At 38.3% G+C, this 24,196-nt stretch overlaps 1 protein-coding gene across 1 annotated transcript in view; it reads right to left on the reverse strand.

The window, feature by feature from the left end:
- ntf3 (neurotrophin 3) overlaps window positions 1-22,042 on the reverse strand; it is a 45,310-nt gene extending 23,268 nt beyond the window's left edge. Inside the window, exon 1 of the mRNA XM_030150126.1 lies at window positions 21,919-22,042. Coding sequence (XP_030005986.1) covers window positions 21,919-21,936 — 18 coding nt within the window. The 5' untranslated portion in view covers window positions 21,937-22,042. The remainder of the gene's footprint in view (window positions 1-21,918) is intronic.
- Window positions 22,043-24,196: the final 2,154 nt, after the last annotated feature.

A 24,196-nucleotide genomic window follows, 5' to 3' on the forward strand; every position in this document is an offset into this window, starting at 1 on the left:
GTTTTTTACCCATGGTGCTCCAGTACGCAGCCTCTGCACAGCGCCCAGGGACCATCTCCAGATCTAAATTAGCCACGTATTGCACATATTGCTCATTGAATTAATTTTGCTCCATCTGGAATTTTACAGAAACCAATAAGGTTTGCATTCCACTCACGTTGCATGCAAGGACCAAAGATGAAAATTCTCTGACAGCTTGGACAAAAATGTGAGTGCAACTGCTCCTAGTGATTCAGTGATTCTTAATTAGTGACTCAGCATTTCATGTGGAAGTACAAACATGCCCCAACCACTGGCCCCACAGAGGAACAAGCCTCCAAAAATCACTAAATCATGATCGTACAAAACAGCTGAGCAGTGGACCGTAAATTTAAATGCTGCAGCTAACAGCACTGAGATCTCCAAATCCCCGAAAGCAAAATGTTCAGTGGATGCTGTTGTACTATTCAGCTTCAGCAAAAAGGGTGATGTGACCACAGCCATAGACTCATGCTACACATTTATAATCCTTTACATAGTTGCTCAGGTGTGTGGCTGACTCAGTCACACAACAACAGGAAATAATCTCATTAATGAACATTTCCTTTAGTGCCGTAACTAAAGCTGAGCCATAACCTGTGTGGTTCACTAGTGGTACTGCTCACACCTGTGATAACCACTACTGGAATGAATATTAACTGAGCTTATTGTGTCACAAACTTCTACAGGTTGCAGATGATATGTACTCTTAACTGAACACCAGCACAAAGACAAACATCATGTCCAAAACAAGTGAATATTTTCAGCGTGGTTGTGATGGATTTAGTTCTTAGTCTCAAACTCAACTTAACTAGAACCAGTGGGATTGAAATGTTTCATACATGATACAAGTACACACCAACAGGTTTGGATACAACAGAGCATTTTTTTTAGATTCTGCAATATCAACCTCATGATTATAAAGGAAATAAATATTCCACTGTTGGACTGGCCTGGTGGTACCATGTTTGAGTGCATTTCCCATAAACCACAGCATCTCCTTTTCAAGTCCAATGGGGAACATTTGTCTTTCATTTGCCATTTCTTATTCCACAGATTTCTGGATCACATCACCAAAAGTCTCTAAATAAAGACACATAATCACTGAATATACAACTGTAACTATGCAGAATAATAATAGTTTTTTTCTGAGTGGTGCAACTTGTCAGATTTGTTTTTGCAAATGTCTTATGATGAAGCTTTCAATGCAGATCATGACCCTGACCCAGTTCATAAAGTTCCCAGAAACAGTCTTTGATAAATGCTCTGTAAATATAAAATAAAACAATGTAATGAATAAATGTGCGTCTGGTGTGGACCACCAACACTGTGTGACCAGTTTCTCATCAGTTAACAGCTGAAGCACAAATTCAGGGTTTATTTTATACACAGATTGGCCACAAAAACACAAACTCTAAACTTCACTTACAGGACACAGTCACCATAGTATTGTTTCAGAATGGCACTTATATAGCACATTTTCTACACCTGCCTCACATTCATGCACACACTCAAACGCCAGTGGGCGGCTGCTGCCATGTAAGGCACTGCCAGGCCCTACTGGGAGCAATTTAGGGTTCAGTGTCTTGTTCATTGTCCAAGGAAACTTTGACATGTGGAGAGTCGGAGCCAGGATTCGAACCGCCAACCCTTAGGTCATTGGACAACCCACTCTACCAACTTAGCTACAGCCGCCTGAGCTTATGCTGTGTCACAACATTTATTCCTGCTGTTTTTTCAACAAATAACATTACTGATCCTAGACGGGCCCAAGTGAAGCAGCCTCAGATCGTAACACTGCCCCCACAGGCTTGTACGGTAGGCACTAGAAATGATGGGTAATGACTTCATCCACCTCTCCTCTCACCCTGATGCAGCCATCACTCTGGAACAGGGTCAGTCTGGACCCATCAGACCACATGACCTTCTTCCACTGAAGCACAGTCCAATCTTTATGCTTTATATCAAACTGATGGTTGTTTAAGAAATGCACCAGTTGAGGTCAAAGGATGTTTAAGCTGAAACATATCAATCACTGCTGTAATTATCCAATGGTAGGATCTGAACTATTTGCATAGTTACATTTTTCTGGCTTTGCTGTGTGTATTGTATTGTGTGTATTGTAGCTCAAACAATCAAACCCTGATCAAAATTGCACTTGTTTCTCAATCATCACAAATGCTCTTTTTCCTAATCCTCTTCGCTCCAAACAAAACCACAAGCTTAAGGAACCACACCTGTGTCAGTGAAAAACAATGGATGGTGCTTGTGGCAGTTACTGTGGAGACCCCGGTGATGATGCAGTCAGGGCGCTTAGTGGTCAGGACTTACTGAGCTGTGTGTCAAACTACTAAATCCTCCAAAGGGATTTTCATCGGGCAATGTCTGAGCCCTAATACTATCCAATTGCCTCCAGATGTTATGGCGCAAAGAGAGAAAATGACAGATAGAGAAATCTAGTATGCAGTTCAGTTTCCAGCCAAGTGTTTGTTCTGCTAATTGTCATTTATCAGCATAAAACATTATTGTCAAAACAAAACCCATGTCTTTTTTTTCTTGTCTTTCAATTGGACACACTTTAGCCTTGAAAAAGCACATTCGTTTCTAAATCTTCCTTCTAAGGTAACTTTTTCATGTGTTGTGTGGAAAGAAGTGACCACACTAAACCAAAGGTTTTATTTGGACAAATAGGGGGAATTTACAGCTTTCCTTTGTTGAAATCCTGTTTTGTGATTTAGTCTGTTAAGACAGGTGGCTTATCCTTCTTGTCTACTTCCACCTCCCACCTAGCTCTCCTTTCACCCCCGGGGTGTTAAGGTAAGTGAAGGGAAGGGCAGAATTCCAATCATAACAGGGAATTACCCTTTGAATGTTTCACTGCCTTAAGCCAGGTGAGTCATAAGCATTCACAGTGATTATTCCTTGAGAAAACGAGTTTGTGCCCCAGTGTGGCTTTAAAAGCAAACACCTTCATTGTGGCGTGTGTTTGTGTGTGCATTCATGAGAGAAAGTGACAAGACCAAGTGATAAAGTCTGAGGCAGAATGCGGCTGTATTTGTAAGCATGGTGCGTGTTTAACAGTCTGCTGTGTGAGTACACAATATGGGGGTGTGTCTGAACACACAGTACTATACAGTAGTACTTGCATACCTACATACCTACAGCGATGCATTCATCCAGCTGACAAAAAAAAATAAATGAGGGGAACACACACCTTGCAGCAAGTTTGACGAGGAGAGAATAAAGGAGGTGTATTTTTGTTATCTCTTGAAGTACATAACAGTATGGTCTACTATTACTATTCAAAGTGATGGGTGATTACAAAAACTATAAAATACATAAACCAATTACACTCCAAAGCAACCAGTATAGAACAGAGTATAAAGAGCTGAAAGTGTGTTCTAACTAGAGCTTCACAAAATATCATCTGAGCATCGTCATCGCAATGTGTGAGGAATAGTCACATTCCAGGTTCTGCAATGTAGGAGTCAAATGAACTCAACGTCTTCTCATCTAATCTAAAGAGTACCTGACACACACTGGGCGCAGACATCCGCCAATCACAGTCGTTCTTAATCAGTTTACCAAAGCAGACCACGGCCCTGCATGTGGAGTGAGTCGCTGGTAAAAACATTGAAAAATTTGCAACGAACAAGAAAAAATCACTGAAAACAAAGACTCGGTGCCAAAAGAAAAGCAACATCAGTTATCTGGAATTATTTCGGCTATAAGAAGGATGATTCTGAAACATGTTCTGTGTCGACAGTGCCTTAATGCACCTGTTGCCACAACGAGATGAAACAACTAATTTGTTTGACCCTTTACGTCGGTGCCACACAGCTATTATATCCTCCTTAGTATTTTTTCATATCGCAATATAAAAGAAATGACAATGTCAGTTTTTTTCCATTATGGTCCAGCCCTAGTTCTAACTAAAATCACTTTCATCTTCAGTGAGTCCATCCAAGGTCCCATCCAAAATGTGGGCTTCATTTCTGGTTACTGTTCACAATGAAACATTCAACAGAAGAACAAGCACCAAACAAACTCTGCAAGACTAACTCCAGAGAAATATTACCCAGTGCCTCATCTCAGACTAAACAAGGCTTAAAAGTACTGGGATAAAGTCACATTAGTGGCTCCAAAGACAATGACCAGTAAGTGAGAAAACTGAACGTCAGCGGTAGAACTTGACCATTACTACACAGCCCCTGCTCTGCTGAGTAGTGGTACTTTATAACAGGAAGTCCAGTGGAGACATTGTTTAAAGGTTAACGCTGCAAGGGACAAATGTTTTCAGAGTGGGCTTCCATTTAGTTTGTTTATATGCAAACAAATGATATGTTCATGCACCAAGTCGATGTGTTGCACACTCCTGCCGCTGTTATAAGCAATTCTACTAATATACTAGGTGGTGGTAATTATGTTATAACATGGAGAGAAATATTGTAATGTTCCTGCACAGACAAGGAAGAACACAATATTTCCAAGTAAATACTCAAGTTTCAGAAACAAAAAGAAAATGCTTGGTATTTTTAATCTCTAAGGAAATGTATTCAGTGCATTTGCAGAGTGTCAGGGAGTTTCGGTGACACTCATCAGGCTTTTCCCAGACAGAAAAGTAACAGTTATTTTACTAGGTCAGCTGATGATGGCTAGATTATGTTGCCACATCCAAAATCAAATGCTTCAAAGAGGACAGTTATTTATCTTGCCATCAGTCATTGGAATAATTGCCCCCTGAACATACTTAAATTGAATGGTAAATCATCTTTTAAGTATCACCTGAGAAGGCACTACTTGCATATCTGAGCAATTGTATGTTATTATATGTATTGTATGTTATTTTCTTGATGGATACAATTCATGAATGTAATTACTAATCTCATATTTTTCTGATGATGTTTTATGTTTTTAATGATGTTTATAGTGGTTATTGCTTTTAGATCGGCATTGTTAATAATGTGAATTGTGATTGTCATGTATATCGTATATTATTATGCTTTGTGTTTTGTGTTGTCCTTCTGTGCAGACCTCAGGAAGATCAGTTTGTCACTTTGGTGGCAGCTCATGGGAATCCTTTTAAACATTAAATATTAAACATTAGCACAGCATAGAGATCTGCTTTTCTTTATTTGTGCACATGACAAAATATACAAGTCTTGTCAGATACCTTAGGTCTTCACATCACACCATTTTTATTTCCACAACTCTGTAAAGTGCTGTGATTGGCCAAATTTTAGTCCCAGGCTAAATTTCCTTGTACCTCAAAACAAGACTAAAGTGCAAAAGCAGCTTGCATCACCGGAATTACAATATACTGAGACTGTATCGTTGAATTTTTGTTCAGTCGTGCCAAAAAACATTGGCTGTTGCTTTAATTGCCATAACCTTTTCGGCTGCAACTTTGGAGACCTTTGTTCCACTGCTGAGACATTTGTGAATGACAGATTTACAGAGCGGTCACAATTACAGCGGCAGGTCTGGTCTTGAGGCCCAAGTATGCGTCACACAAATTGTGTCAGAATCTATTTCCTGTAATGTAACTCAAAGAGAATGAGTAAAAAAATTGAAATTAAATTGTACCAGCAGTATCCAATCATGGACCACACATCAGTATTTTCACAATTATGTGTTCTCACTGGGGCCCTAGACTTTGGAACGGCCTGCCCGAGGAGATAAGGCTTGTGGAATCAGTGCCATCTTTTAAATTACTTCTTAAAATGGATTTTTATAGACTTGCCTTTATGTGATGTTGTCTCTTTTTAATGTGTTTATTGTTGAATATTTACTTTTACCTTGTTTTGGTTATTCATTTATATTGACATACATGATGTTGTTTTATTCCATTCCTTCATTTTGCATTGATCTGACAGCATCATGTTATCTTACTTCTGCCCTCTCCACTGCGATACATTCAAAGTTAGTGATGTTTTTGTGTTTGCTGTACTTATCTCTTATTGTGTTGTTTTCTATGTTTTTATTCTGCTGTTGTGCCCTTTTGCTTTGTCTGTCAAAACACTTTGTAAACTAAATTTTTAAAGGTGCTATATAAATAAAGTTATTATTATTATTATTATTATTATTATTATTTATTCAAACCTTAAAAACACAGGGTGTATAAAAAAAAAAACAACTATACATTTTGAAAAATTACCCCCAGTTCCACATTTGATAATTTTTGGAATTTTCTTTTATGGATGTCAGTAGTTTGGGGATTGGTGGATATTTGTCCAAATTTACAGACTCAGGTTTTCATGCATGAGTGAGCAGAGACAAATCGCACAATCCAAGTTAAAACTGGTTTGCACAAAGTAGTGGTAAGGGTTAGGGTTAACCCTAACCATAACTTGGCCTGTCCTCAGTGATATTTTCAGGCCTAAACAAGTTGAATTAACTTTGAAAGGCAGGAACAGCTGCAATGGGTAAATAAATGAAATTGACATGGTGGCCAAAGTGTCAATGCTGTAACCTGGCAATTTTGTGGAAAACCAGATGGATGCCCATTGTCCCCTCCCATGATCTTTGATTGGATTTAAATCCCACCGCTTCTTCACACAAACCATTTTTTACTTGGATTGTGCAATTTGCCCCTGCTCACTCATGCATGAAAACCTGGGGACTGTAAATTTGGACAAATATCCACCATTCCCCTACCTACCAACGTCCATAAAAGAAAATTCCAAAAATTATCAAATGTAGAACTGGGGGTCATTTTTCAAAATGTATTTATTTATTTTTTTACACTCTGTATAATGGAGACGACACTTCAGTGAGTGAAACCAGCTGCTCAAGTGTTTGGTGCCTGAGCAGAAGTGCAGACTGCCGGCCCACAGTGGCTCATATGTGTCCCATCCTGGCCTCTGCGGGATCGATAACTGTGGCAGTGTTGACATGTCTGTTCAGTCTGTGTGCATAGAAGAGAACCAAACAGCAAAAGGCAGCTTACATTCATGTCGGTCTCACACAACAGGTCAGACAGACACAGCAGCACAGGATGTCAGTGTTAGATTTCTGTGGTTTGCTCAAAAAGTGCAGCAAAAGAATCCCTCATTACTTTGATGTGGTTTCCATAATACCCTGAATCTGATGAGGTTCATCCCGCCTGAGGTTTCACACCAACATACTGAATACAGCGTTTTTGTTTTTTTATTCTTCTCTATTGTCGACATTTTTAAAAGTCAATTTTCTGCATCTTTTGTTTTCTTTCAAGCACTTTGTCACATGTTTGATTGTTACAAGCTGTCTAGAGTTACATTTGATTCAACTTGACTTGATATCACACAAACACTCAAATCCACAACTTCTCCAGAGGCTGAAATGGAGCCTGAGGAGAAGAATAAACAAAGACCGAACAGAGGATTTAGTTGACAGCTACAACTGTGTGATCTGCACATTTGGTATGTAATGTGGTTAATGCACATCAGAGGTTGTGTGTAAAGAGTGTGTGTGAGAGCAGTAATAGGTTATAATAACCAGCCTAAATCAGCCGCAGAGATCAGGAAAGCTAATCCGGTGTCAAGCCTAATAGAATCACAGACACAGGAATAGTGTAGGGCTCAACAGTGGCTCTGACCTTGCTTCAGTGTGTATAGAGAGGATTTTAGCAGTTATTTTATCATTTTTATTTGTAAACAGGCAAAGAAGACAAATTAAGTAACTGCACGAGAGCCCCACAACATGAGAGTCGCCCCCAAAAAATGCTCCAGATGGTTTTGTGTATCTTTGTACAGGACACTACCTAAACCAGAGCATGTTTCTGCAGTGAAGCACGGAATTATTTATTTAGATGAAGACACGACTGTGTGGTTTGTAGGGTCCAAATCTGCAAATGTGTTCCGCAGAGTTTATCTGGTCCTAGTTGCTCTTTATCCCGGTATTCCACTCTGAATCACCCCACAATAGGCGCTGGTGTAACTGGATGCAGGTCCGTTTAAACAGACAATATGTTACAAACTCTGAACCACTAAAGCCTCTCTCAATCTCACATGATGAGGTTTTCTCCTGCTCCGTTACATAACAATATGAAACCTTTTAAGGACCTTAATATCAGGATGCTAAGCACTGATATAAAAATCAGATTTTGACATAAGCCTTATATTTCCATTTATGCCAAAAGTCCACTTGGAGTTTATCCCTCACTTAAACTGATATTTTAGGTGGATTTTGTCAGAAGTAAAGAAAGTATAACATCTCACTGACCTGCATCAGTTTTTGGAAGTTGAGAATGACCGTGCATTATGTCAGTATTTTCAGACTAGTTAATTATTTTGTTTGCTTGAGAGTACAAAGCAGCTTCTGTGTGTGCAAAACTGATGTTTGTGAGAAAAAAATATCTATTTATATAGCATGTAATTCACAAAGCATCTCTGAATGGATTCAATGTGAGCTGCACTGCTAAACAGAGAGGGTCTGTGTTGCAAATTAAGGAATATTCATAGATTTCATGCAAAATATCAGACCTAAACCTTTTTGCATAAACAGTATTATTACACACAATTCAGCTGGTGTGTTGAACACCTGCAGAAGGCTGGTGGTAACTGCTCAAACTCACCTCGGACTCAGTATCTCGCTGTATTTTCAAGTGTGTGAGGCTTGAAGGATATTGAATTCATGTTTAGCAAATCAAGCAGGAAATCTTCAGTTAGCTATTGGAGGGATCATGTCGATGTGTGTGTTATCTCTCAGTTTATGTACTAAAGACTTCTTCATTGCACATCCATGTATCCTTTATATCCCATAATCTTAGAGTGTAACAGTTGCACGATGCACCGCCTTAATGCCCGTCAGCTCCAGACCGATCTGCTGTTAATGAAGTTACAGCCGCTGCGCTGTGCGGAAACACAAACAGCCTTTTTTGGCACAAATCCATCTGTGACTACAAGCACAACATCTATATTCATGTTTCTATTCAGTCATACAAAACATGACTTTCAGATAATAATCAAACAGGATCAGACCTTCCTGAGTTCCATTTATATCTGGAGCCTATTTTGAAAAACATTTTAACTGTGTTAGAAACATGGAACACTGCAGAAACCTGAACATTAGTTTGTGGTTATGGACAGCTCTGTGTGTGAGTCTCTGCTCATTAAAGACACACAATCTGACACAATTTGAGGAGTTTCACAGTTTCTGCAGTTTTCATTACAAACCCATCTATGGCTGAAATGTGGAAAAACACCTGAAGCATTAAAGACGTGTATTCAGGTGTAAAACTTTATGGACATGTTTTTGCACCAGGATATAATTAGAGCAAAATCATTAATGAATACTGTGGAACTTTAAAATGAAACAGATTGCAAGTCTGAATTCTGTTCAGTTCCTCTATCCGTTGTTTGTGGATTCAGCTTTACAAGAAGTAAGAGGTAATTGTGGTTCCATTAAGGGTGCATTGCGAAAATAAACAACTTCAGTGGCTTTATTACTTCACATGTTCCTTCATCATCTGTTATAAGTATCACAACAGGTTTATTATCTCATTACCTCAAGGTAAGAGGATTAATTCACCTGTTGTAATGAAATCATCAGATCATAAAACAACAGCACTACAAAAAAAAAGCACATCCATTTTTGGTAATTAACAAAAATCATCTGCCTCACAAAATCAAACCCATGTGATGACCATTTTCTTGAGTGATAAAATGACTACAAAAAAAGTTTAGAAGATAATTTTAACTTCTGGAGCATAAGTCATGATTCATTCATTTAAGATGAAATCTGATCTGCAGTTTGGGTCTCTCAGGCACCGTCTGTCATCTGACTGTTGTCTTAGAATGAGTCTTTCACTGTCTGACACCAGCTGACACTTATCACCAAAAATAGTCATATCAGTTACGATACTATATAAACAGCAGAAATCAAAACTGATGTTGACCTATTTAGAATGATAGCTGGTAAAATACAGACTAAATTAACTCTGCAGTGACAGACATTTTAAATTCAGAGTGAATGTTCCACATTTAGAAGGACAAAAAACCCAAGTCTGATAGTCCACATTAGCCTAAATTGTACCAGTAGCTTGTGATAACTAATCTTTGCTAACATTAACAAACTCAGATAACGGTGCATGACTGATAGTATGGTATCACTGCCAACTTAAAGCTTCCTGACTTGTGCCAGTGCTGGTTTTGCTTTTCTGCAGTTATTACCTCCGCCAAGGAATGGCAGAGGTTATGTTTTCATTGGGTTTGTTTGTTTGTCTGTCTGTTAGCAAGATCAGTCAAAAAGTTATGGACCGCAAATTAGCAAATTAGGCTACTGGTATTATTAAATTTTTTTGTATTATCACAACAATTATTATTTTCCCCCTCACTCCCCCCTCTCTCTTTCTCACTTTCATTTACACCCCCCTCTTCCCCTTTTCCCTATCACCCCTAACCAAGCTATATGGTTTAGTTGCTATTTACATTTCTGATCTCTTTCATTGTAATATGACGTTGTTGTTTGTCAATACTCTGTCGTTGTTGTTTTTGGTTTGTTTATTTGTTTGAGTTTCCCTTTGTTTATGTGTTGTTGTTGTTTTTCTGTCCACACTGTCTTGTTAACTATCACTAATTAAAAAAAAAAAAAAAAAAGAAAAAAAAGTTATGGACCGATTTGGATGAAATTTTCAAGAAATGTTGATACTGGCACAAGGACTGACTGCTTTTCTAATTATGATCATGTAATCAGTACTTTAGGCACAGCTTTAACAATGTTATGTTTTCTCCCAAAAATCAGGTTATGATTAATACGGACATGATTATGAGTGCCATCAACAGTAACATGTGCACAAATGATTTGGTTTTTCATGCCATTCTATTCTATAAAAACTAGTACTAAACCACTTTAAATAAAAGCACTGTTTTTATTTACACATTGGTTGAAATTCAACAGTATTTCTAGGTGCTTCAGGGTCCGAAAATGACTTAATATGTTACTGTCATACCCAGGAAGGATATGCGATGTATTGGGGTCAAACAGAAGCTACTGTTATCATGCATATGCCTTTGACCTCTCTGCTTCCTGCACAGAGGAGTCAAATACTGACCTGAACATATATCAATCAATACTTTAGAAGACACGATACATTTTACTGCCGTTTTCCACGATAATAGATTCACATTAGCTTTTTAATGTCAGACTGCAGGAAGCATCACATCCTGGAAAATTTATTGCATCCTGTCAACCCTTACATTTTTTTCTTCTCTTCTCTTTTCTTTCTTTTTTTTTTTTTTTTTTTTGCTTGTCACCATCTCTCAATTTATTTTACTAGGCATAATATATAAGATAAGGGATTACATAATAAAAAAAAAAAAATACACAAGTAAAAAATATTTAGAATGTCATAAAAGATGTTTAAGTTACAGAAGAAAAAAGTGCTATTATCCCAGTATAAGGACTGTTCATCTTTCAGTCCCTTTGTGTGACATTCCAAACCAGCACTTAGGCAATTTCACAGGAAAATATGTCACAATGGGCTGTATTCCATTAGCAGTTCATGCCAGGACACATTGTTACTCCAGAGGGAAGAATAATGGCAATATCAAGACTGACGTATGATAATAAAAGAAGCTGCATTTTGTTTTAAACTATTTTGTTTACAGTACAGTCTTTGTTTTTTGTTTTGTTGCCATGTTCTCTCTTCTGTCAAAACACTGCTCATCTTTGCAGTAGAAACTATGAAAACATCAGCAGATGATGAAGACCAAAGTAGAAAAATGAGATATGTGTGCATCTATAGATCAATAAGTTCAACAGTTGTTAAATACATATATTGTCTGATGCCAAAATAACAACATAGCAGATTTTTCCGGCGATCGTTGTGCTAATGTATCAGGCTTTCTCTACATCTCTGCTGGTTAAAGTGTATTTTGCAAGTAGGCAGGCGTGTGTGCAGGCTCAAGGCCATGTCTAAACTGTGTACCACTCATTTATTGCCTGTTCATAAATTGTCTGAGCATGTATAAACCTGCACACTGAATTTAAACTTAAAAGAATCAATTACCATGTACATAAATCAAATGGATCTTGCATGGAAACAAACTGGAAAGACCTGTATAACATAGGGTAGCACAAATCTTAATTTCTGTAAAACAATCACCAATTTTTTACTGCAGTCATTTGAGTTCATGGCATCAGCTTCATATGCCATCTCATGAGTTCAACAGCGCATAGTTGTGCTTGCATCATATTTCTAAAACAATAGACATGGAACTTTTCCCACCATCAAATCTCAGTTTTGTCATTTGTGTTTTGCTATGGTAATTCCAAACAAACTCACCAGCCTTCTCTCCACACAGATCGCCTCAAAGAGTCATGCTATTCAATACAAAACTTAAATGTTTTCTTTCCCTCTGCTTTCAATAATTATTTTTATCAGCCCTAGAGCTGCTTTCAGTTCAGTACCGAAATTAAAGACGGTACCATGACACTGAAAATCCTCCATTTGTGTATTCTTCTTCCATCTACATTTACCATGTATGGACACTATTGCGTCAACATAAATAACAAAAAGCAAAATATCATCCTCTATATACATATATACATATATATATATACACACACACACACACACACACATATACATATATATATATATATATATATATATATATATAATATTGACTCTCTCAGTGTTGTGAAGAGAACATGAATGAAAATACATCTTTTGTGTCACAACGACCAATTTTATTTAGAGTATTGTTCAGGAAGATAAGAAAATATATATGCTGAACTGCAAACATGTAAGGAGTGGGGAATTATCTTTTTTAATAGTTCTACTCAGTTGTATTGAAGACAAAACATCACAGATGTCTATATTCACTCTGATAAGCTCAATGTTGTGATCACTGTTAATCATCAGCACAAAGCTGAAAATCAATGATCAGTCGACCCTTAGTTGTGACATTAAACAAATCACAGATCAGACCTTCAAACCTCTACTCACATCACTTAATGCAGCGTACGAAGTTCGTCACAAATTTTTCATCAAATCTGTAAAACCCGAGTGATCGCCTAAGTATCACAAATCCGTTAGTCTTTCCAAGATTACACACCTGAATCACTTTCCTCATGGTCAACAATTTTGAAGTTGACTCCATCACAAGCCGCCTGTTTGTGTACATACAAAACCAAAACCAAAGCATCACTCGGGCCTTTTTGGAATTCCACACAGCTGCAGTATGGCCGCAGCAGTAACAACCACAAAATCGGCTTCATTGCTTCTTGCTGCTGCGGCTGTGTGGAATTCCGAAAAGGCCCGAATGACCGTTTGGTTTCGGTTTGGTATGCAAACAAATAGTGGGCTTGTGATGGAGTCAACTTCAAAGTTGTTCACTGTGAGGAAAGTGATTCAGGCGTGTAATCACAGAAAGGCTTGGGCTATCTCTCAGGTTTTACAGATTTGATGAAAAATTGGTGCCAAACATCATAAGCTACTTTAAGTTTTGGAAACATGAACACGTCACTCTAGCATTTTTTTCCAAATCAATCCACGCCTTGAAGATGACTAAATACGATTTGTGCTGATTATACAGAATGCACATTTACTGCATTTTCGACTGTCTAAACTAGATTAGTCTCATATTAGGGTTAGACTAAATAAACATATTTATTTCACTAAAGACCACACAGAGGTGGGTTTGGTTTGGGATTTGTGTGGGCACATGCATGGGCTGCCTTTGTGTGGATATGTGGTCGGGACACTAAGCAGCAGGTTTCACCCTCAGGCCTCCTTAGCATCTATCAGCTCAAATATCAAAGGTGTCCACTAACCTGACACATCAGTCCATACAGATGTCACCTATAGGCATCTTATTCTATAAAGAGAAAAGGACGCTCCCGTGCATTTGAGCTGCAATTATACAACAGGTAGTTCCAGCACAACCATCTGATTAGGCAGAAATACACAGGAACCATCACCTCCATTTCAGTAAAGAATGAAAACCTGGCTGTTATCGAAGACTGAATCTCATACTGTAAACATCTGCACGCCTGCTCCTATATTATAGTTTGGTTATCAAATTTATCTACTATATCAACTCACTACCTGCACTGAAAGGCAGAGTAAATATTGTCTTTATAAGTTTTTCAGAAAAGCAAAAGCACAACAGTAATTTAACACACAGTTGGTATTAGTGGTTGAATTGTGACGCAGGGAAAGTTAAATCTGTGCCACAAGTAATTCCAATCCAATGACAAGGTTTTTTTTTTCGGTCATTCAGTGGTTGAGGAAGCGCTATAGAGTCACTCAGAGGGTATGTAGTTGTTGCTGAGAAGACTTTTGCTAATAGAGAAGATCTTGCAATTTAACATGTATCTTTCATGTTACATAAATGTAACAGTAATGAAACACACAAGACGACGACTACTACTACTACTACTAATAATAATAATAATAAATACAGTTTTACATATGGCTGCCTTTCTTGACACTCAAGGTCACCAAGCAGATAAAAGAGGAAATATAAAGAAATAAACATAAAATTTAAGGAGACACGTTAAAAGACAATAAATCACAATAAACATGGACAATGGTTGGAACATTAACCTACTAAAACAACTACTACTACTACAACTACAGCTGCAATAAATAAAATGGTGGCTGAAGTCTCTACTATACTGCATTAGTTTTACTCTTCTCATATTGTGCATGTTGGATCATTTATCAAATTTACTTGCAAATATAACTATAAATTAATATGCATTCCAATCTATTGTTCCACTACTAAAACTAACTTTAAATTCCATTGTTTTCATTGCCATATTTTGTGATACTTGGGTTTCGTTTTTTGTTTATTTAAAATGGAGGTTGATAACTCATGGATGGAAACCATCTTCCTGGGACACATGAATACACTTGAGGTTATTAATAACACATCTTTTTCTTTTATGACCATATGAATGTTGTAAAAAAGGCCAGTCAGAGTTGATCACTTAAAGTAATCTGGTGCTAAACTGTTTTGCAGACTGTCACCGTGTGAAGCGTTTTGAGCCAAATTCTTCAGTTTTTCCTTTTCTCGTCCTCTCACGGAACAGAGATGTAGATCCACGTATACACAACAGCTGCCTCCACTGTTGTCTTGAAACTCATCTGCCTTCATTTTATGAGCGTTACGTCAGTACATTGGGCTTTGAATCCTGCCAAAACACAGGTGACAAACAAGCAGTACTTTGCCTGACTGCATCTTGTGCAGACACAGGCCAGTAGCTGCTGCTTTCTCTACAAAGCCTCTGCAGACACCATGTCACAGTGACGCTGTATCAGATTTGACAGAAATGTACATAATTTTACAAACATATGCTAAAAGTCTGACAGAAATGAGAGAGTATGTGTGAATTTGGCTGACCAAATAGCTTACTACTAGTAGTTTTGAGCACACTTGGTAGCCAATAGAGTTTGATCAAATGTGTTAGTAGACTGATGTAATAATAATTTAGAGCAGGAAAAAGCCAATTGCTGATTAATCTCTATTTCTCCCTAAATTGTTGACACTGAAAACACATTATCCATATCTGAAATCAAAAGTTTTATAAGGAACCGGACAACAGTTAAACTGGAAATCTAAATCCAAGTATTAAATAACTAAACAAAAAAATAAGAATCACTCAACATCACACTCAATGTAATTAATCAGTGAATGTGGGGCTGGACATTAAAGTCACAAAAAAATCTATGTAGGAGACATTCTTTGAGCTTTTCTTTTCCCTCAAAGTCTGTAATTCCAGTGGAAAAGCCTGACATTAGCCACTATCGGAGCCAAGTTCTGCCAATACTGATAGTTTGTAAATCTTATTGGCGCCAATAAGACGAGTCGACAACTGATCTTTTGTACTGACACAGTAATTACAGCCATTATCTGTGACTGGATTAGAGTTACACATAACAACATTAAAGCTGCAGGACCAGAAATCTGCAGGAAAAAAGAATATGAAAATATACTGCTGTGATACGGATCATATTAAATGGGAGTTGAATGTGACTTTAAATTTTGCTCTACAATGTCAGGTGAATATCATACATCATACATCATGAACCAAAATGGAGAAAACAAAAAGTAATGTTGCAGGTTGTTTTGCTTGAAGAATCTTTTATTTTTGCAGATGTGTCCTTCTTTGTACTGAACAGTCAGGTCAGGTTCATGTTTAAAAATCTTGGAGAAAAGGTCAGAAAAAGATCTAAGAAAAAGATCTTATCTTGCAGCTTTGTGGTAAAAGCGAGCTGAGTTAATCTTGATTATGAACTTAGGGACTTTCTGTGGTCGAGAATTGCTCAAGTGTTAGAACTAGACGTACTTACGGAAACTCTTTGTGGTTTAACTACGCAGTGTAAGCTAAACTGTTGGTACAAATGTCAAACCAAGGTGTGATTAACTCAGGTGAACTTTTGAAATGTGTTTTTTCTCAGAATTAGCTTACGTGGAGTTCTTGACGTAAGCTGTGACATGTTTTACCCAGCAACAAGTGTTCAACCAGTCATTGAGATTATGTACCAAATATGGGAAGTCTTCCAAGCGACTGAAGACTATAAAATGTAATGATGAGATGAGAAAAAGCGAGAGACAAATAGTGTGTTTGATGATTGATCTAACTGATAACTGACTTCTTTCTTTTTTGTAACCTTTTTTATTTTTTTCCTAAAGCAAATAAATCAAGTTTTGTTTTAACTTTTTAAAATCTCAAACCTTCTTTTTTGGTGAGTTCTTCCATTTCTCCTGGGTTGGTCCGTCCATCCGAAACATCACCGGTGAGTTAACTTAAATTACGTGACCCTGCCTCTGGGGCAGCCCAGATTTAACCGGACAGCCGTTTTTACGGAAGTAAGGTGGAGAAACACCGGCGGTCATGTGTTCCGCATGGGCCCACAGTTTAAGTCAGAGCAAAGCGGAAAGAGTACCCGGTGTATAAAATATAAAGATGTCTGATGCGGTCAATTCATGAACCGAAATTAATTGTGGTTTTTGAGATTTACTGTTACTGGCGTGTTCAAGGCTGCTTCTTGATGCAGCTATCTCCAATTAGTCCAAATAAAACAGCAAACTATAAATATACTGTAGATGAGAAGTTGTTTGACGCCACTGTGGAAAAACGAAGCCACTTTTCCAAAGCTTCTGTGTAGAACAGTAGAGTCATATGTGACAGAATCTGAAGAGTGGTCACATATTTAACCCCTACCTGTCTGAAAACACATATGAGCAGACAAAACCTCAAATCAGGGGGTAGATTTTGTACAGCCCCCAAAACACATGCATGGAGTAGATGCAGAGTGATGTCAGAAAACTCCACCTTAAATACATTTAGGACAAAGAGAATTAAAATGAACTTACATTTGCAATCAAAAGTTTTCACAGTGTCACAAATTTTATTTTTGCAAACTTTGCTGCCACAGCACATTGTTTTTTTCTGTTTCTGAAGAACAGTTATATTTACTAAATGTAAAAAAATCAGAAGTGCATAATGTCAGTTTTTCCATTAAATCACACGAGATGATTTGTTTATGTATTATCACGAGATGACACGAGAATCATTCCATAAACATGGTGATGAATGTAAATATGGTGTTGATTTATGGATATGTTCATTATTATTATATATTACCCCTATATCTTGTACTAAATTAAAAAATGATTGGGTTTCCTGCTGTGCCCACACATACCGTGACATGTTTCTTCTTCTTCGCTTGTTGTAACGTACGTCAACATCCATTTTTTTAAATTCACCTGACTCTAGTTGCAAAAAAAGGTCTTTCCATTGCAGTTTTGCGTGATATACCATTTGCGATGCACCCAAAAAACCACCTGTTGCCAGTGCAATAACTTTTAATCGAAAAATGCGACTTTTGGCTAAATTGTCGTTTTTCCATTAGGTAAATTTTTATGCGTAAATTATATTTGCACAATTTGAGGATCAATGGAAAAGCGACTTGTGACACTGCCAAAACGTGTCACCATGTACAATATTAACTGTCCAAACCTGCATGTGTGCAAAGGCCCAAAAGTTGGTATTTCATCAAACCCAAAAAGACAGTCTGTAGAATTTCCTTAAACACAATCCTTTTTGGATGCACATCCATATCAAACAGTAACTGGCCAGTGATCTACATCCTTTAAATGTGCTGTCAGCATCCTGACAGACACACAATGCGTTTAATGTTTGGTCAAGTGGAGGTAACATAACATTTCTTTGTGGGTCCTGAATGCATTTACAATTTTAATACTAAGTTCAAATACAATCCAAGTGCATCAGATTACACAGGCTGGTTTTAATGTAGTACTTTAACAATAAATACTTCAATGGATGCATTTACTGCAAAAACAAAACACACTAAATGAACAGTTTTGTACTGAGATTTGTCCCTTCGCCCTGTATCAGTGATCAGCTGTATTGGGATCTCTCTAGCCTGTTATCAGAAGCCACTGAGTTTCCCCTTTGATACAGAAACACAGAGTGGAATGAGAGGCATGATAGCAGGGAAAGTCAAAGATGGAGGGGGAAAGGTATAGAGAGGAATAAATTAAAGACATAAAGATCCAGACAGCGAGTGTGAGGGAGATAATGAAAATCGTTGTGACAGAGAGGCAGATTACCAGGTCAAAACGGACAGAAAGAGGAGGGATGACCTGTCATATGACCGGGCTGCCGGGAAGTACAGGCCTCACCTTGAAACCACATGATCTTTATCTGCCCTGTCTGTCTCTCAGGGAATTGTGGGAAAAATAATAAAACACACAAGGAGAAACTTTGGTTTTTTGGGATTGCGCTCAGCCCTGATCTTAGTAGTAGTAGTTCAGTCAAGATTTAGGTTTATACTTAGATCAAAGTGTTAAGGTTACAGGTTAAAGGTATGAATTTCCATAATGAATGCCTTGACATTTATAAGCGTCTGCTCTGAACTCTTCTGCACTGGGCTGTTTCTGTTCCACAACCGTAAGGGTTGTGGAACAGAGTGTGTTTTGCTTTAACTAGCCATAAGAATGTGCAACGTATAAACACTCTGCTAAATGTGTAAACCATCTTGGAGCAGGCGAGGCTGTGAAACTGCAGCTATATAGAATGAGTTGAACAGCTTGATCCCGGCTGAAAGAAAAAATGGAAAAATTCCAGACTTTCTCCTTAAACACATCCCTCTGGTATGAGGTATCACAGACCTGAATTGCAGCACGCCCAGCATGGCCTGCATCCCCATTAGGTGCTTGACCCCATAGTCTTACAAACACCACATTGACACAAATCTATTGGATAAGTACTTGAGCTCCACTTGACTTTAATTGCAAACCCTTCAACATCTCACAAAGTACGAAGGAACCAACAAGAAACATTCGTTAAGTGTCTGGAGTTGCAGACAGACAAGGGTAAATACATAAATTAGAGCCCCAGTTAAAAGTGGTCAGCTCTTCCTAAAAGGTTCATGAAGTAATACGCAAAAACCTCAAAAGGAACAGGTCTGGATTTTTTAAATCTGAAATGTGGAAACCATAAACAAATGAATAATATCATGAAATCATGTTTAATGAGAATTGTTTATTTGTCTATATGATTCTACCTGTTTTGGAAAACACTGATATAACAAATATTTAGGCATATATCTGGAATAATAGGACTCAAATTTCAATTCCATCACAAATAGGCACAGAAGTATGGAGTACCAACAGGTTTCCAGAAGAGAGAAGACACCAAAGTCACTCCAAAATAAATTAAACATCTGAGTGATGAAAACCCTAGAAACCTGACATTATTTTAAGTGTTTGACAGATACTTAGATTGGCAGAGTCGAAACTTTATCAATGACTGAAAATCTAGGGAAAAAAAATCCCAACAGAACAGAAACAGTCATTGTCACTCCTGTAATGGCGCAGTACCACCACACTACTGCATTTCTGTTTTGTTTTGTTTTTCCAGTGACAGACTTAGACTCACTGATTGGTTTGCTGCAGGGGTTTTATTTTTTTATTTTTTTTTACATCTCCTATTGTGCCAAAAGTCCAGCAACATGCTTCTGGTTTGAGTAGCATATGAAACAGACACAGAAAAAAAAGGTTAAGTCAGGAGAGGAATTGGATGCACATAAAAGCACATGTTGGAATGCAGAAGTAAAGAAAACATCAGAAACTCTCCACAGAAACATTATCAGTTTACTAAACCACCTGGGAGCCTTTTTTGGCCCTTATCTACTTTATGTTCTTCCCTGGAGCCTGGGCCCTAATCTGTTCACATGGTCCATTCGTTATTTTTCCGCTTTTTTCCTGCAGTAAAACTCAAAATGAACGTGATTAAATGAGGCCTTGCAGCTGGATTGGACTCATAAACGCAACTGCCCATGGTTAAGGTACGCTTAACACGGAGTGCCTGAGAGGCCAGTTTTGACCATTTGCCCGCTGAAAGAGTTAGAGTTTGGAAACAGACGTTCTTTTGCCTCCTTTGCTTCGTCCTAGTTTCCTTCTCCTGCTGTCTGCCTGCATGTCAGGAGGACTGTGCGTCAAATCCGCCGCTGCAACAGCTGCTCCAGCGGCCTTTGCGCACACGCATACACACTCAAACAAACGCGCACATACTGGAGTGGACTCCCACAGCAGCAGAGAAACACTCACCAAAGGCTCGAGACGCCCGCTGATGTGCGCCATTACGCAAAACTGCCGAGACCACATGTCACATCACACATACCTACGCTGTTAGAAATATGACGCACATTACTCTATGTTATGCTGTGTTATTACCACAGAAGCACAGACACGCACACATTACCAGATTATTTGGGTCTAATCCCACCGCGGGATGCCCACACTCAAATTTGGTGAAACTTTGCTCCCAACGGTTGAGGGAAACACAAGGTATAAAGCCCCCTCCAACATGCGCATTTACGCACAACTCACATGACTGAAACTCTATGAAGCCATGAACCGTGACCTTTAAGTTCTCCCACCGAGATGACATACACTTTCAATATTACCAGAAAAACTAACAATGTCAAATTGTACCCAGAATAATTGGTAGACTTCAATATTATATTCAAAGACAAATTGCAAACTAACATGCTGACATGCACGCACTGCAGAGGACGCACAGGAAAGGAAAGAAGGGCGATCCAACTTCTACACTGTTTTGTGTGAGGATTCAGTTGTGGTATATCAGCTTTCACTCCTCTAACAGTAAGTCTGTACACATCAGAAGTCCAGTTACATGTGATCCAAAATTACAACATGAACTTGAACCGCTTGGACGCACATTCAGCCAGTTTGACTCCCTCTAATACACACTTTAGAAAAAAGACACGACTCCTGAGAGGGTTGGAAAACAGCAAGTCTGTAATGTTTGTGTGCGTAAGAGAGTTTAGCAAAGGCCCAACCCTTTTGTCTACCTGTGCACACACACAGACACACACACACACACAGACACACACACACACACACACAGACACACACACACACACAAAGTGAGACGGGTAAATGAAATGAGTTTGTCCTCACTGCTTTGCCTTGAGGCAACACACAGTGCGTTACGTCTAACAATCCTGTTCGTTTTTACCTGTAAAAGCTCCATCTTAAAGGAGATGAAATAAGTGCCCGAGCATACCACGCATCTCTTGTTGTACATAAAGTAAATATTTATTCTGGAGCACTTAAGACCATTTGGACGACTGCAGAGCCAAAATCTGTTTCTTCAAAACTTTCTCAAGCTATTCCTGCAACTTCTCACTCCAGCAGCCACAGAGCAATTCAGCACTAGATTTGATGCACTTAAAACACAGTTTAGTCATAATTTTATTTCTTCTTTTATTGTCTTTAACAAATATTAAACACTCTGGGTAATTTTCTGTCAAATTCCATTAGAACCAAACAGCTTGTCAGCGACAAAATGCTCCATGTGGAGCAAAAATAACCACACATATGTATTTATTACTTTTAATAAAGCTCTTCCTACCGTAATAAAGGTAACCATAGCATCGGTGGGGTTGTATCCAACAGAGTCGACATGAAGGTGATTAATTTTTAGACAGAATCCTTTGGCGAAAACTTCCCACTTTCTGAGGGTTGCCGCCTGTCTGTGCGCCACACCGGTTCTGTGCGCAGAGGATCAGAGTGTTCGTAATGCTCTCTCTCTCTCTCTCTCTCTCTCTCTCTCTCTCTCTAGTCACAACATAATCTACGCCTCTCTTTCTCTCTCTTACGGGACAGATGGCTCTTGGCGCATGTTACTGCAAAGACCTGCATGCATGCTGCCACTGTCTGTCAGCGGAGCAAGCCTGCTGACATGAATTAGGACACCACACCGAATTAGGAGTGTGTGTGTGTGTGTGTGTGTGTGTGTGTGTGTGTGTGTGTGTGTGTGTGTGTGTCTGTCTGTCTGTCTGTCTGTCTGTTTGTGCATGCGCTATGAGTGTGTGTACTAGTACAACCTTCACCTTTTTGTGTAGTGCTTATATTGCAGATCAGTTACTTTCACAATCATCATCATTTACAGTGATGACATCTTTAAGACAGAAGTCGTTTTTTATGACGTCAGTGCATCACTACATTTATTTGTTTTCGTTTTATTCTCTTTAAAAATCCTTAATGGGGCTGTGATGAATACTTTGAAAATCATTGGTCAAAAAATACAGTGCAACCACTGGGACAGACTGCCTCTCACATATGAAGCAAAAAAAGAAAAAGAGTCTTTATTTGTTAGTATTTTGAACATGTGGACATGTAACACACACTTTTCAATATAGACCCTCTGCTTTTAACCCATCACTAACACGCAGGAACACACCACACACTGCACACTAGGAGCAGTGGGCTGCCATGTCAGTGCACCTGAGCAGCAAATGGGGGATAAAGTGCCTTGCTCAAGGGCAAAAATTAAATTAAACAGAATATTTAGGGCTCTTGCATGCAAAAACAATAATGCTGAATAATACTAAATGTTCTATTATTGCCTTGTTTTCAATAGAACAAAAATTGGATTTCTCAAACAAATCTGACTTGTACTCACCACGTGATGACATATTTTTATCCTCAGACTATTCAATATTACATAAATTATCCCAATCAAATCAATCTGTGAAAATTAAAGTATTTGCTTTGGCAGTTTCTGTCTTTTTTTCCTCTTTTTTTTTTCAACCGCAGCTCAACAGGAAAACACATTTGGAATAAGAGACTTCTTTTGACTGACATTATTTTCACGTAGATTTTCAAATATCTTAGTATGAACAGGGGGACCACTTGTCTGTTATTGTTCACTATGAATTTGAATATTTTATCCTCGCATTAAAAATTGGCTGAATGTATGTGAATGCATATAATAATGTGTATAATTGCGTATAATTACTTTTCGTGTAGTGTAATTTATTTGAAACAATTTAGTAGGATATTAATAGTATAGCTCTGTGGAATTATTTTCTGACCTTTACATTTCCCTAAAATATAAGTTTATTGTTCAAATGTTTTGTTTAAGAGTGTTTTGTATAGAAGTGTCAAAGATTCAAACTCCTATTCACACTTGTCTATGTCTAGACAAAATCCAGGGAGTGCAACATATCTACTAACCTCCCTACAATCACATGATTTAGAAAAGACCTACATGGGCTTTTTGTCATGACATCCCATTTGTGTTCAAATATGGTCACTTTGGAGATATCTTGCCAGAGCATCAGCCCATTTGAATCATTCATCGCGGCCATTCCGGCTGCATCTGACGCTGCCATGGAGTGTTTTTTTTACTGCATCACACCACATCACACCACCCATGAGTATTTGTGCATACAGCCTGCAAAGCCATACTGGTATTAAGCACTCCTCTGTTTCTGTGTCTGAGCTGATTTCATAAACCCAGGACATCAGAAACAGACTTGGCAGCTTTCTGTTCGCTGCACATCTGGTCTTTCCAACAAGTCTTGTCAATCTTAATAGCACATCTGGTAAAGTAATGACTAGTTTATCATTGCAGACAAGGCTTGACACTCAGGCAGGCACGAGATCAAGTATCTGGCAAGCACAACCTGCTGTGAAGTGTAACCCAAGATCTGTAATTCAAATGGTAGTGTTTAGATGTAGATTATGTGTCAATATTAAGTATGATTACCTTTTTCCTTCTAAATACATGACTATTAACAGGGTGGATCGTATATGGTTCACTTGATTCACTTGCCTTTAGACTACTTTTTCTCCAGCAGGGGGTGGGTGTGGGGTTATTTCCAATTTTCACCCTCATAAGACAA

Source organism: Sphaeramia orbicularis, chromosome 12 (genome assembly GCF_902148855.1).
Source record: "Sphaeramia orbicularis chromosome 12, fSphaOr1.1, whole genome shotgun sequence".
Lineage (NCBI taxonomy): Eukaryota > Metazoa > Chordata > Actinopteri > Kurtiformes > Apogonidae > Sphaeramia > Sphaeramia orbicularis.